The 15726-nt window shown below is 43.6% G+C and overlaps 3 protein-coding genes across 4 annotated transcripts in view; 2 read left to right on the top strand and 1 right to left on the bottom strand.

Annotated features, from left to right (window-relative positions):
• Positions 1–1261, top strand: part of LOC114790920 (von Willebrand factor D and EGF domain-containing protein) — a 50284-nt gene extending 49023 nt beyond the window's left edge. For both annotated transcript variants that reach the window (XM_028981358.1, XM_028981357.1), the window contains one exon: positions 555–1261. In XM_028981358.1, the coding sequence (XP_028837191.1) occupies positions 555–575 (21 nt within the window). In that variant the 3' untranslated portion in view covers positions 576–1261. The remainder of the gene's footprint in view (positions 1–554) is intronic.
• A 6024-nt stretch (positions 1262–7285) lies between these two features.
• On the top strand, positions 7286–9970 carry LOC114790613 (basic helix-loop-helix transcription factor scleraxis). Its single transcript, XM_028980821.1, has 2 exons — positions 7286–7831; positions 7967–9970. The coding sequence occupies exons 1-2, from the start codon at positions 7343–7345 to the stop codon at positions 7997–7999; spliced, it is 522 nt and encodes a 173-aa protein (XP_028836654.1). The 5' UTR covers positions 7286–7342; the 3' UTR covers positions 8000–9970.
• Positions 9971–10605: 635 nt separating this feature from the next.
• bzw1a (basic leucine zipper and W2 domains 1a) lies at positions 10606–14000 on the bottom strand. The gene is made up of 12 exons (XM_028980226.1): positions 13919–14000; positions 13187–13260; positions 12924–13100; positions 12725–12819; positions 12574–12639; positions 12331–12466; positions 12022–12131; positions 11767–11937; positions 11528–11674; positions 11309–11447; positions 11101–11223; positions 10606–11004 (listed from the first exon to the last, which is right to left on the bottom strand). The coding sequence occupies exons 2-12, from the start codon at positions 13248–13250 to the stop codon at positions 10973–10975; spliced, it is 1260 nt and encodes a 419-aa protein (XP_028836059.1). The 5' UTR covers positions 13251–13260; positions 13919–14000; the 3' UTR covers positions 10606–10972.
• Positions 14001–15726: the final 1726 nt, after the last annotated feature.

Here is a 15726-nt window from a genome sequence, read left to right as displayed (position 1 = left end):
ATTCAATCATGCAAGACTCTGAAGAAACAGTGGGTTAATTTTTTTTTGGAAAAACACAGACACGAGTTCCTGTTTGTGCCAAACATTGTGGTTGGTGAATGGTGTTAATGACGTAATTTCTGCGAATGCCCCCTCAACATCTGTTGGCCGCTCCTTTCCTTGTCCCGCCTCTCTCCTTCTCATTTGCAGTTAAAACTACTGACACTGAAACAGCGTGCCCTGGGGAAGTCTCAATGTGTGACTGTGGCTAAAAGTGGCTGTAATTCTCCACCATGGCTGAATTTAGGAAATTTCATATTTAGTGTTAGGGGACCACTAAGACATATGTAAAAGCAAAAAAAAAAAAAAACAATGATTAGAATGACAGCTCTCTGTCGGAGCGGATGATCCATGTATGAGGTATGATGAAAATCATAAAGATGCCTAGTTTGAACATTACAATGCAGCAGCTGGATTAACTCCAGACTCAGATGCTGATAGGTAGGGAGCGTACGCTGGAAGGTTCACTGTTGCTTTGGTCTTTTGTTTTTATACTTATGTTGTTTTTTTTTCAGCTGCCCATGCAGAGAGGCTGAGGAAGTAAAAGATTGAACTGCATCTTGGCCTGTAATTTGCTACTGGTTGATTGTGATTCCCTCCCTGCCCTTATGCCTTGAATAACACCATATAGCCAAGTTTAATAATTTATGCCGAAGGGTTTGTGAAGGGGTTCTTCTGTCTACTTATCATGGAGATTTTTTGTTTTTGCTGCTTACAGAATGCTGTGTGAGGTTGTCCATGCCCATTGTTGTGTTATTAAGGTGGCAAGATGCTCTTTTTAATAATCAATTCCTTCCCTGATAAGCTTCGACAGATGGTTATCCTTTCCAAAATCTTAACCACCCGAACCTGCTACCAACTTTCCCTCAGCTGAGGCCCAACTTTCATGTGACAGGCTCAAAGACTCTCAAAACAGACTGCTTGCACGCTGCCTTCCAAAACATGACAGATTCACATTCTGATAGTGACGTTCCATTATTCTACACACTGCAACAGACTACACACTTCCCCACTCACCACAGTTAACTTTAACACCTTGTGCCAAGGCTGAGGATAAAGACCTACAACTACTACAGTCCTAATAAAATGCCATTTTGAATGATAAATTATGCCATGAAATTAAATTTATTTGTCATTTTATAATCGTTTTTTTATGTTTATGTATGCTATTGTGTATATGTAAAAATCTTTATGTGTCATTATTTCTTAATGCAATTAAACCATTCCCATTTAAATAAAAAAGAATGAAGTGTGATTTATGTTGGTTAGTTGTATTGTTCACAGGGGTGTTTAAATGAGTTGATTTTCTTCAATCACTTTTGGAAACGCAAAAGTGGACCTCTCGGGAGGAAACCAACTGCTTTTTCAATGTAACCGTAATGTTCCCACTGCACCAAAGCACATTGAGAAACTGAATTAAACCATGAATTTGTTTGATTATTTTTGTGCCCAGTCTTTTCCCATTAAGTTGTAATGCAGTCGTTAAACGAGACTTAAGAAAAGCATTGAAATGTGCACCACACAACCCTGCTGAGATTTTTTTAATGCAAACTAGTGAACGACATTTGTAAAATCCAAAGTGTTCCAGGCACATTTGTGATGCTTGGGGTTAAAGTTGTCCTGTTGCAGCTTTGGTGTTATCATCGTCTCCTGCCGCACTCCTGTTGTGTTGTGTTTTCTAAATCAAAAGACTTGAGTCTTTCGGTTATATGAAGCATCTGCAGACAGACCAACACCTGAATCGCAATATCAAAGAGACCCGCACGGATGTGATGGGCAAAATGCTATTCTGGTGATACTGATCCTTGCTGACATCCTTCTTTTTTAACATTTTAAAAGCCTGTTTAGTGCAGCTAGAAAATTCACCCACTTTGAAGAACCGCTTATTCCTAATGAGGGTCTCGGCTGCCAGAGCCGGGGCACTGGGTGCAGGCCAGGGAACCAGCCCACCAAAGGGCACACAGATAGCATTCACTCACATGTCCACATCTACTGACAGCTTAGTCACCAATTCATCCAGTGCACATGCCTTTGGATAGCGGGGAGAAGCTGGAGAACCTGAAGAAAACCTCCCAGTGTTGGGGTTCGAACTCTTAAGCCTTGGAGATGTAATACCATGTCGCCAACTGCCGTGCAGCCACCAGGTTCCATTTAAATTTACGGCATTTATCAGACACGCTTATCCAGAGGGACTTACAGTAAGTAGTTACAGGAACAGTCCCCCTGAGACATAAGTGCATAACCCATCAAATACAGAAAAATAACCATAACCTGGGTGAGGTGGAGAACACAAAGCCAATATTATTGAGCCAATATCAGTCCAGTGAAGGCCTGATATTGGCTTGTGATGGCGTGTGAAGGCAAAGCAGGTATTTTGGCCATGAGCGCAATTCATAACCTCAACCTCCATCTGATTCCACAAGCTCGGCTGCTCAAAACTGCTGCTATAATGTGGAAGGACTATGGCAGCCAGTTGCATCACCCAGCACAGGGGCACAGGGCCATACAGCTCACACAGTAGCACAGCCAGAATGAAGGCAGCGCAACGAAGGGAGAGTAGATTAAAAACAGGATTAAACGATTAACCACGGCGAGGGCAACGCTCCCGAGACAATTATGACTAAAACAGGCTTCCATCCTCTCAACCAGAGACCTGGAACCACACAGAACATAAAGACTGTATGATCATGGTTGTGTCTCCCACTACACACGAGTAAACACCCAACAGCAGCAAGCAAACTTCGAAGACCAAGTCTTCTGGAAAACAAGTCTAAGTGAAACACCACTTTATTATCAGCGTCTTTTACAGGCCTGTTCTTCTTCTCTCACACAGTTATTGCGGGATAATGGAGTACAGGAAATCTACCAAGCTGCTGCGGAAGCATACTGCTGCCACGCTTTTATGTGAATCGTTATCGTAATCACATGTTAATGTGAACAGTTCATTGTTATTCATATTTTTACATTACAACATGAAATGAGGTGACTTGGTCTTGTGCTCGGTTTTCCAGTCTGTTTTCCAGCTGTGAAGTGGAAGCTGACCTTCCTGACACTGTGATGACATTTTCACATTACAATACATCTAACATTTTTACAATATAAGTTTCACATTGACATAAATGAGGTGTTAATGTCATTAAAAAGAAAACTATAACCTGGGTGAGGTAGATAAAGCCCACTGCTCTACTGAGATTGGGCCTTTGCTGATCAAGATTTGGTTAAAGCCATCACATCTGCTAATTAACCCATACTGGGGTAAATCTGAGAAGGGCCGCGCCTTTTATTCTGGACCTTGGTGCTGTAATTGGTTCTTGGTTTCTCCAGAGACAGACGAACTGACAACTCGAACAGAACAGAAGGTTTGTGTTCTTACTTCTGCTGGATGTAATTTTTATTCAGAAGAATTCAGGGCATTTGTGCACCATCAGGCCATCGAGTCTCTTTTAGTTTGTGGCTCCAGTCGTTCCTGTGTTTCTTTCACTTGGAATTGTCATGACTTTTATTTTGGTGTCTGAACATAAATGTTTAGTCTGGACAATGTGGATAATGTTGAGTGTTTAGTCTGGTAGGGGTGAAATTATGGACCCACCCACATTCCATTGTGTAAAAATTTTCTGTGACATCTTTCCTGCTTCACCTTCTCAGACATCTTAACACTCGCAATAGATTTTCTGACAAGACAAGTGAAAATGAGCTCCAGACAGCTGACGCTGGAAGGAGTCTGATCCCAGGTACAGGAGAGGGATGGTAATGATGAGGAGGTGATCCTGATGAGAATTCAGATGAAGGGTACACCAGCCCGGCACCCTGCTCCTGTCCTGTTTTTTATGACATAAGTAAGTACGTATGAGATTAGAAGAGTGCATTAGCCTCTCTGCAAATCTCCACTTTGATTGTGTGTTTGAGGATCGGAACGTGATTTCTTGACTGTCTCCCTCGCTTTACGTCTTTAAGTTCCAGGCCTGTACTTTGGCCCCCATCAGTTTCACGATTCATCACCAGCCTGGCAGCAACGCTGCCATATTGTTTACTTTCCCCCACTTTCTCTCTTATTTTGTAAGGCGCTCCAGAGTTCAGTCATCATTACTGTCAGGCAAGAAAAGAACATCCATCACATGGCTGGGGTTGCTGTGGCGCTGATCACGATCGGACCGCTGACAGGGCCGGATGCGGCCCTCTGCAGTCCCCCCATCCACCCCCACACTCATTAGAAGAGAGCTGCAGGCTAACCGTGGGCCCCGGGGCCAACTGAGACAGGCCACTCCAGATGCGTCACGAGAGTTCACTCATCGGTTAGTTGTCACTAGATCCCCATTCTTTGGGCACCGTTCCTCACCCTCTCTCTCTCTCTGCCCACTTGCAGACCAGCGTTGGCAGACTGTTATCCTACTGAGATACTTCAAGAATACATAATGGGCGCAGTGAGAGGCAGGATGAGATTTGGTGAGAGGTTACGGGAAGTATTAATATACAGTTAGGGAGATTTTGGCCAGGAATGGTGGTCTTTGTGGACAGCTCAGTTCAGATGACTGCACTAAAGGATTTTGGATGCAGGACAGATGGCTCTGAAACTCTCCCACTGGAGCGCTGTGTACCAGGACACAGGATAAAAGACACCTCAACTCTTGAATAAGCTAGCCAGACGTGAAACCTGTCCTGTGGGGGAGTAGCTTTGCCTCTTCTTATGTACAAATAAAAAAGGAAGGCTCCATTCAGTGAACTTTCACACTTTACCCATTTTGTTATGTCACATGTGCAATGTGTAATGCAATGGTTGTGGGGATGTGAATCATGCTGCCTTGTAATAATATGACATTAAAGAAACTTCAAATATACTGTGCAATTTGATAAAAACATTGTCCCTAGCATTTTGAGACAAAATTCATAACCTCAACCTTTATCTAAGTCACTCGCTGTTTATTGTTTTCATAACTTGTTCTACTGTTTTTCTATCTGTTCTAAGACAGTTTTTATGTACTTCCTGTTATAAATGCAACTGAGTGTGGCCAATGAACTTCAATATTTTTGAATCCTGGTCATATTTTGTGATGATGGTTAATTGGCACTGAAAGTATGAGTGTCAAACCCTTGAAATGCTGCGTTTGGAGACGTAGTTAGGATGCTTTTTCAAATGTGGCACAGATCTACATCTTCTTCTGGGCCATTACATACCCACCCTTTGGATGACCAACCTATCCAAAGATTCAAGATGTGCTAGAGAGCAATGGTGGTGCAAACAGGGAGTAAACCGGCCATTTAACTGTATTCAGAAGCTGCAGCAATGCAGTCTTTGCAAACCACTGTCTCTGAAGAATCCAGCACTCCAATGCCACAATTAACCTTCTTCCCAGAGTCCTAATTCATTGACACGTCCCCTTACCATAACCTTGACCTTCACAGCTAAGTGCCTTGCCTGGGATTAGAGATAGACCCAAACAATAAGAATACTGCATGATGAGAATACCATTGATTACTGTCATAGTGACTGATACTCCAAAGCTGCTTCTGTACTGTAATTCCACTAAGAACTAAGTCCCATTGGTCTAGTTTGCCTGAATTTTCTTACTCACAATCATAAAGGATTAAAAAAAATTGTGTTAGTTTTAAATTATTATTAGTGCATAAGCAAATAATTGATTGTGTGACTATGTGTGATATACAGCACAGTACACAGTGCACACAACACATAGGCACATGGGGAGAGGTGTGTGGGGATGGTACCTTGCTCAAGGGTACCTCAGCTGGCATCTTGGCGGATCAATATTTATAAATTTGGTGGTATGGGATTTGAACCCACAACCCGCTTCCTAACCTGCCAAGCCACCAGTGCAAAAATAGCAACACTGGCATATGCACGATTTGCTAGGCCTCCTCACCATGTCGGGCTGAACATGTGATGTGGAGCTGGACCACGGGTGAGTTCTTCATGGCTTCCTGGCCTTGTGACTGACTGCAAGGAAGAGTTAGTGGTGACAGGTGTGTGACAGGTTTGCAGTGGCAGCAGCTCAGTGGGCAGTCTTGTTGACAGGGCCATGTTCATGGTGGCAGTACCACAGGGGTCTCGCCAACGCGTCCCTCAGAAAGCGGCACCTACAGTCACCCAGCAGAGGCTAATGTGACTTCCTGTCTTCCTGTATCATTAACTCTGTTAACTAACAAGACCTGCTTTTTTCATTGGATATTGATTGGTTAGATGTGTTATACCTTGATACAGCTTCAAAGTGCTTCAAAAGCCAAAGAATTACAGACACATCATGCAAGTTAAACTTGGGTCCAAGTTTGGACATCATCTGACATAGTTGAGACACGTCAAAATGTTTGGGTTCATGCTGCCATCTAGTGGCCGCAAACCACATAATTTTCAATTTTTTGTTATTTTCTCTAAAAACCAAATACCGCAGTGAATTTTAATATTTGCTTTTGGTTTTATTATTGGGTTAAAAAAACATACTGTGCCTTTCTGCATATGTGCTCCATATTTTGAGTTCATGCAAAAAGGGGTCATTGCGGTGTCATAGGTGTCAGCGCTTAAAACCCCAAACACTGGAGTAACACTATATAAGTGCCATGTACATCCACAGATATTTATATCAACTCTAAAGATGGCACTACCCTGGGTGTGCAGCCTATTGCCATGGGGACGTTTTGAGGGTGAGAGATACACCTGCACAATTCACTCATGCACAGCAGAAAGACGCTATGAGGACATTGCGGCTGCAGGGGGACAAGTCTTTTCAAACCAGTCTCTCCATAGCCAGGTTGATATGATAAATGCTACTGAATTTGTACCATTTAGAGCACAATTGTGGAATCTTTCAGCACAGCCGTCCCGATGCCATGGAAGCCAACCACCCGGTAAAGTGAAACTGGCATTTAGGCCATACACAAGAGCTTTGTGCCTACTTACCTGCGCAGAGCTGAAAAAGGAAACAGATGGATGGGCATTTGCTGCTCAACCTCCATGTTGTACCTGTACTGCAGGCAGAGGTCACAAGGTCATGGTGTGTTGGGTCATGCATATTAAATATATATAAATATAAAGCCCCTCCATCCAAAGAGCACAACAGGTGGCACCCAGGCCCCACCTGCCCTCCCTTTTCCAGAGGCCACATGGTGGCGGCCCAGAACAGATCAGTCATTCAAGAAATGGCATGCTGAACTGCCAAGGGGGATGGCGCGGACCCCCAGTCACCGGATCGGCAGCAGCTGGTCCCCTGTGCTATTTTTCACTCTGCATAAAGTGATGGGCAGAGACTGTCTGCACCATGGGTTGAGCTCAGACCCCACTCACACCTGGCCCACCATGAAGTCCACAGGGAGCGAAAAGGGCGGCCACCAGGACGGCTACCCCTCCGACCTGGACGAGCTGGACAGCGGCAGTGAGAGCTCAGATAAGTCCACCGGTGGAGGCGTCCGGGGAAGCCCCTCAGGAGGCAGGGAAGGGGGTGCGGTCAATAGGCGGAGAGGTGGCAGGCGACTGGCTGGCGCCAGCAAGCAGCGGCAGGCGGCCAACGCACGGGAGAGGGACCGGACCCACAGCGTCAACACGGCCTTCAGCGCCCTCCGCACCCTCATTCCCACCGAACCGGCCGACCGCAAGCTGTCCAAGATCGAGACCCTGCGCCTGGCCTCCAGCTACATCTCGCACCTGGCCAACGTGCTGCTGCTGGGGGAGGAGTGCCTGGACGGTCAGCCCTGCATGAGCTACCAGAGCATCCTGCAGACCAGCGCCAGCACCAACGCCTCCCTCAGGCCAATTTGCACTTTCTGTCTCAGCAACCAGAGGAAACTGGTGAGTCCCTGCATGTGATCACCTGACAGGCCTTGCAAATGTGTGAAATCCAGAATTCCCAGGCACTGCTTTTCCAGGTTCAAATGACATAAATACTAAACTGTCCCTGGCCCTGCCCTTTCTCTACCCTTACAGCTGAGAGATGGAGAAAAGCACTCAAATATATGAACGTGGGATGTTTGACTACGTACCTTTTCATCCGGCGATGTTTACATGTAAAGATTTTGTTGGACAAATTGAGAAAATGTATTTTATTTTTGTAACTATTCTGAAGACGGAAGAAGAACAAAAAAAATGACTGAAATGCACTTTTCTGTTTACCCGACCCTGTGTGTCTTATCTGCTGTGTTTTGGTTGAACGTAACACTACCCCGTGCGTAAAGCTGCACCTGGTAAAGGTCTATTTATGTAGCAGAAATAGTAAGCCCGGTCCTAAAAACAACCCAATACCACACCCCGTATCACCGTGGTCACATGATTGTAACAGGAGCCCGGAGCCACAGCGGTTGCTGTCAGTACCGTAGTGGACCTTAACCCCCGATCTTACTAATCTTGTGCCAGCTTGAGGTAGGGTAGACAAGGGCCATTGTCAACTGTCGGGATGAACACAATCCAGGAGTAGTGGGGACAGGGATCGTACGGCAACATTTGAAAAATACAGACCGTTTACGAGTACTTGGGTCAGAAAACCCATGTCCAGAATTCGGTTCTGTTCTGCTTGGAGCTAGGTTAGGATAAACCGTGAGCTCCCAGAGAACTGGGCTGATAACCACTGGGCCTATCCATTTTCCAAACCTGCTGATCCAGGTCAGGGTCATGGACAAGTCCTGGGCAGGGTGCCAGTCCATCGCAGGGCCGTCTACATCCATTTTTGGAAAGATATGGTTGTAACTGGGCTGCATTTGCAATCGGGAGGTGGGATTGCGCAAAACAGCGGAAGCTTGGGTTGGGAATCACTGGCTTTGATGGAATGGAGGATAAAATCAGGGACAATAATTCAGGTTTGTCACAAAGCAGACGGTGCTCTTACTGACCGGACTGACGCCAAGATCACTGGAGCCCCAATTTGCACAGTTTTCTGATAATGTGATAAGAAAGAGACTATTTGTACATGTGTTTTTTGTGTTTACAATTCAAAAGAACAGATGTGAAGCGCTTCCACAATGCCACTTCAATGGAACAGAATTGTTCTTCTAAGACCTTTTTCAATGATTAAGGGAAATGTGACTTCTCGCCAACCAAATGTTTACTTGCAAGTATTGCACAGTGCTTTGTTTCTATGATTTTCTGATTCTGATATCCAAATATTATGGAAAATGCTTTAAAAAAAACCTGCACAACATTTCAAGACCGAGGCAATAGCAATTTGTTAACAATATAAAACGATATCTGAAGAATTGCACTGATATATACTGATGTGACTGTTACAATATGGTGCAATGATGCCTCTGAGAAATTTTCGCAATAATTTCATCTCTCTAAATGTTGCATTATTTTATTGTAGATGTACAAAAAACATAACTGAAGCTAAAAAAAAACTGGCAACACTGATTAAAGTCTCGCTCCTCATGATGGAACATTACGGTGCCAGAGCGCACCTGCTGAAAGAGACAACAAATGAGCTGCCAGAGCATCGTGGGACTGCTTTTGGTATTTCTGGTTTGGTAGAGCAGTGCCCTCTTTCTTCAGTGAATAATGAACTCATAATGAAACTATTCATTTTGGTATGCTGCTTGGAGGCAACGCAGCACCATTTAGGGTTAAAAGATCCTGACTATCTCCACATTCAGAAACTGAAAAGGCAGGTTACGTGAAGGTGTTCGATGATAAAACTATGTTTAACTGTTCTTTTAGAGCCTATATTGTCTGCACTTTGCTTCAATGAAACCCCTTCATGTACTGAAAGCAGGATAGTTTCTTTATAAAATGGGCCTACCTCTGAATCTGACCTAATTATGGGACACTCCTATCAAAATACTTGAAATGTCTTTCACCAATAATAAAATATTTGCACATAAAGACTGAAGCTGCTATAATTAAATCATTTATATTTTGTACAACACTTTTACTGTAAATAAACTGAAATTGACAAATAACGTTTGTTGAGTTACTGCCTACTAGAAGAAAGTAGCCCATTTATAAAAGGCAAGGGCGACATCTTGTGGACAACTTGCAGGCTCAGCAATTATCAATTAGATTTTTTGTGAAAGTGGTTTGTTTTATGTATGACAATTCAGTGTATTATATAAAGCATACGTTTCAGTAAGGTTTGCAGAGGTAGCCACAATTTACTATAACAACTGCTTTACCATTCTGTATGCTCTTTCCTATTTAAGAATGTCATGCTTATGTCAAAACAAATGAACACACAAAATATACTCCTAATTTTATTCATTTAAAAAAAAAAAAAAAAAAAAAAAAAAAAAAAAAAAAAAAAAAAAAAAAAAAAAAAAAAGGCCCATCAAGTTTTCATTTGAAAGTCAATTAATATTGATGGTACATCCGGACTAGGGAATTAGACGGCCTTTCAGATTGATGGCTATCATATTGGTCAATTTTCTGTACAAGCAAAAAGGAAACAGGAGAGAAAAAAAAAAGGGGGGGGGTTAACAACCTAACCAGTAGCTCATTTGGAGTTAGGACAAGAACAGAGCTTTGGCAACAGTGTCAAAATAAGGAGATGTCATCAGGAAGCCTGGTACAAGATGAATGGCATCAGTAAAAGGAAATGGAAACCTGGAGCTGAAGACTGAACGGAATAAAATGTGTGTGTGTGTGTGGGGGGGGGGGGGGGGGGAAAGAGTACACAAACTGAAGATAAAAACCCGGTAATAAGATCCTAATAAACATAATAGCTCCAGAAAATAGTACATCAAGTTTGACTACCCACAATTTGTGCTATATTGAACTGTAAACCCTTTAAATTAATTAAGAAAAAAATTAAAATTAATCTTTAATAAAGCCCTTGAATGACATCTAGATGTTATGGTTGGGGGACAAAAAAAAAAAAAAAAAAAAAAAACAGGAGGTAGAATTGAAAAATAATATATATTTAGCATAGGAAAAACAAAACCAAAAAAAAGCACTTCTGCAATATCATTCTACTGCTTTCACTTTACAGTAGATCTTCCGCATAAGAATTCAGTCACCTTCTTCCTCCTCAGACTCTGATTCTATAAAATAAACAAACTGTGCACTCAACACCTTACACCAATTAGGTAATTAAAATTTAAATGGTTTAACACACTATGGTAAAAATAAATACATACCTTCTTCAGCGTTCTTCAGCCACTCAACAAATTTTTTCATCTGCTCAAGAAACACGCTCTTTCCTTTTGCCACGTGGGCTTCAGTGTACCACTTCAAAATGGCCTCCTCACTAAGAACATCAGCTGTGTTGTAGGAAAATAAATAAATAAGATAGATAGTAGCCCTCCTGGGATAAATGCGGTGGAATGGCAAATGCCAGTAACTGACCTTTGTAGAGGAGCACAACTATCTTCTGGAAGGCCTTCATGAAGTGGATGTTGTCGTAGCAGTACTCCTGGATCTTCAGCAAGAGAGTGAGCTCAGAAAGGCCCTGGGATGTAAAGGCCTTCAGCAGGGGACTGTATTGCTGCGGGAGTAGAAGGGAGGTGAACGTCAAGCCAAGAAGTAAAACACCAGCGTATGGGGAAAGCACTTTTAAAACTTTACCTTCAAGTGTTTGATGGCTTGTTCAGTGACTAGCTCTTCTTTCTTGTTCCACTCCACAGAGCTCATCACACTGGTCCACACGATGCCAATCATGGTTTGCTCAGAGATGTTGGTTTTCTTCATCTCCTCTTTAACGTAGGCAATAATCTAGATCAATTATAGACAAATCATAAGAACTTGGCATGGAACTCTGCAAGTGCAAGACTTATTAACTTAAGATATTAACTGTGGTCCCTCACATCTTTGAATGGGTCTCCCCGTGACATCTGCTCCTGTAGCTCTTTCTGCAACTCCTTACGGGCCCCAATGGACTGCTGGTTTCGGGCGAAGTCAGAGAGCTCCTTCAGCCCCGCATCGGTGAAGTACTTTGAGAAGTGCTCACAGCTTCGCTTGTTGGCCGGGAACAGCTCCTGTGGGGGCGGGCAAGGTGAACCGTGGTCATGCTTACTATTTAAAAAAAAAAAAAAAAAAAAAAAAAAACGCTAAACATTTACCATCAGTCGGTTGTCCATGCCAACTTTGCGGAGGCTGCCAGCGACGGAGTTGATGTCCTTCTCATTAATCCAGGATTTGAAGAGTTTAACTGCAAACGCTGCAGACACACCTGGAAGAAAGATCACATTCAACTGAGACCCTGACCAGAACTTTCAAGTCTAGATTAAATGGGTAATAGACCACTTCTGCATTCCATTTTTCCAACAATGAATGATGGTGAATAAGTTGAAGCAATTTTTTATTTTTTTTTTTAATTTAAAATGTAGTTCCAGCACAATTAAAGTGACCCAAAATGAATGCTGCCAAACCTTCTTTGACGAGGTTCTCATTAAAGAGACTGCTCAAGATGGAGGCCGAAATGTTGCCGTTGGCCAGTAGGATGCCAGTCAACATGGCCAGCTTGTTGCGCTCAGACTCAGTAAACCCTTTTAAAAACAGCAGCAGCTGAACAGGGGGGAGATGAGGGGGAAAAAAAAATAATAATAAAAAAAAAAAATAAAAAATTAACACAGAAGGCAAAAGCAGAGCCTCTTCTGAGATTCCCCACTCACCTTCTTGATCTCCTCCTCAAACCCTTTCTCCAGGTACTTGTAACGCCTGATCAACTTGTTAAAAACCTTATGGTAAAAAAAAAGAAAAACAAATTAAAAACGCCCACGATCGATCGATCGGATCGATCAGTACGGATGCCGAGCGACGTACCTGCGCGTACGCCTGCATGGTTTCCAGGTCTTCGTTTGCGGTGAAGAGACAGTACTCTGTGCGGGTCACGTCATCAGATAAAGTACCGCCTGGGGCTACACACAAAAAAAAAAAAAAAAAAAAAAAAACTTTTTAAAATACGTGAAAGGAGGCATCAGAAGAGCGGATGGGATGAGAATGGCGTGGGCATCGCCCTTACCCAGCATCCCGCCGGCCACCAGGATGTCGAACAGGGTCTCAGCATACCGGCGGTAGTCGAGCTTGGCGCCAGAGGCATCAAGGAACTTCGCAACCGCTTCCAAGTCAGTGCCAGTTTGATTCAAGCCTTGAACAATACTTTCTTGAAACTGAGTAGGGTCAAACCTCTCCTTTTCATCTGCAAAAGGCACAAGCCGACGAGCAAGGCGTGTAAATCGCCATTTTTTAATAGAAAAAAAAGTGTTACGGAAATGCGCTGCTCACCTCTTTTCCGAGTCTTAAAACGCTGGCCGGTTAGCGTTGGCTTTTGCTGCTTTTGATTATTCATAAAAGACACCCTGTTGGAGGGGACCACATTTCCATTAGTAGAAGAACCACATAGAGAACCCGGAGATGCTTCAGGCGATTTATTTCCGCAAAGAAATGCCAAGCCGGAAGCGAGACCCGAAAGAAAGGGAAAAAAAAAATAAAAAAATTAAAGCCAAATCTGAAGCATCTAGAAAAATTATTTAGGTTTCGGCGTGGAAAAAAAAACCACACAAAATTGCTGAAAAACAATGTAAAAAAAAAAATCATAACGAATAAATGTATCGTATTTGTAAAAAAACAACAACAAAAAAAAAAGCCTCGACGTGGAAGCCCGGCACGATCCACTTCCAGGCACGTTGTAAAACGATGGCGAGCCGGAGCACATTACACCCCGATCCGGCGAACTCGGGGATCCATCCAGCGCCGTCGAAATAAACGCGGCGATATCCGAGCCAGACGCCCACTTTGGATCTCGTTTAGGGTTTTTCTTTTCCGACCTGCCACGGTGCTACGCTAGCGGCTAATCGACATAGCAGCTAGCCGGGTAAAATGACGGCCTCGGCTTGCAGACAGGCTGCTTTAGATTCATAAAACGGCACCTGCGGAGCACTGCAGCGACATTGCTGACGGAAAACGACAACATAAAGCGGGTTGTTATAAAAAGAAAGAAAAAGTCCGAACACTCACCGATATTAATGCAGATAAAAAACGGTTAGGGAACCAATGGAGAAACCAACACAATGGAAATCCGAAGCCCGACAGAAAAGGCCTCCCAAGAAACCCGGATTTAACTGCGCCTGCGCAGGCGCCATAAAACAATGCCGGTTTGTGCAGTTCTGTTCCTGGGTGGAAGCATCCTCATAGACACAAACCGGCGAACTCAGTTCAGTTTAAAAAGTACACGCACAACATGTATTTACTAGTGTAAAAAGGCAAATACTGTTGAATATCAGGGAAATGCATTTGCCTTATTTTAAAGGGTTGCTCGATTTAGAACACCCCTCCTTACTCCAGTTGGAACATTCCAACTCTGGACAGGACCAATGTTCAACGCGACAAAGGTTGAATCGTACAATGCCAGGCTGCTCATGCTAGTATCCGCTGGCGAGGTGTAAATCATCAGTGAATTATTGTAGATTTATGTCCACTTTGGAGGAAGACGTCTTTAAACATGTAACTGTCTATGGTGAATTCCATTTAAAAATGTGTCCACTCTTCTCATAAACCAATAGCGAATCCAACTCTTTGGCTCTGTTTTTCTTTTGCCCCGTAATGTGTACATAAGATTCCATACTGTCACGTATTTTCTGGAGAAGCTGCACAAGAGCTGCCGGTTCGAGTCCCGAACCACCACACACACACTGTCATGGCTGACCACTGCTCTCTAAGGGCGATGGTTAAAACCATTTCATTGTGTGTGTACTTGTACTTCACGTCTTTCTTCAGTCTAGACCACCGGGAGAGGCCTCGACTACCACTTTAACTTCGTGCATTTATACTGAAAGCTTCAGGCTACAAGTCCTGTCATAGGCAGATTTTTTTTCAGATGCGACATTCATTCATTTGCTGGTAAAAGGCCTGGGTCTGTCACACATCACTACACTTCCACTCATCTCTTCGGAGTCTCTGACAGGTCCATGGAAAGTGAAAGTGACTGTCATTGTGAAGCACACAGTAACACAACAAAATGTGTCCTCTGTATCAGAAGGTTGCTGGTTCAAATCCCAATCCACCAAGGTGCCGACTGACTAAAAAAGCGCCGTCCCCACACTCGGCTCCCCGGGTGCCTGTCATGGCTGCCCACTGCTCACTAAGGGTGATGGTTAAAACCATTTCATTGTGTGTGTACTTGTACTTCACGTCTTTCTTCAGTCTAGACCACCGGGAGAGGCCTCGACTACCACTTTAACTTCGTGCATTTATACTGAAAGCTTCAGGCTACAAGTCCTGTCATAGGCAGATTTTTTTTCAGATGCGACATTCATTCATTTGCTGGTAAAAGGCCTGGGTCTGTCACACATCACTACACTTCCACTCATCTCTTCGGAGTCTCTGACAGGTCCATGGAAAGTGAAAGTGACTGTCATTGTGAAGCACACAGTAACACAACAAAATGTGTCCTCTGTATCAGAAGGTTGCTGGTTCAAATCCCAATCCACCAAGGTGCCGACTGACTAAAAAAAGCGCCGTCCCCACACTCGGCTCCCCGGGTGCCTGTCATGGCTGCCCACTGCTCACTAAGGGTGATGGGTTAAAAGCAGAGGACACATTATACTGTGTGCACCATGTGCTGTGCTGCTGTGTATCACAATGACAATCACTTCACTTCAAAATTAGGGGTTCGTTTCCTTACCCGCTAGACCACCACTGCCCAGAGAGACTTCCTCTTTAGCAGGATATTGCTATTGCATCCCAGGATATTGACCACAGGATTGAGATTTAATGTTGTATTTTTAATCACATATTAAGTCTAGGCAAATGTCCTCGTACTTTCA

Source organism: Denticeps clupeoides, chromosome 5 (genome assembly GCF_900700375.1).
Source record: "Denticeps clupeoides chromosome 5, fDenClu1.1, whole genome shotgun sequence".
Taxonomy (NCBI): Eukaryota; Metazoa; Chordata; class Actinopteri; order Clupeiformes; family Denticipitidae; genus Denticeps; species Denticeps clupeoides.
Note: the sequence above shows the minus strand (reverse complement) of the source record. Positions and strands in the feature narration are given on the sequence as shown.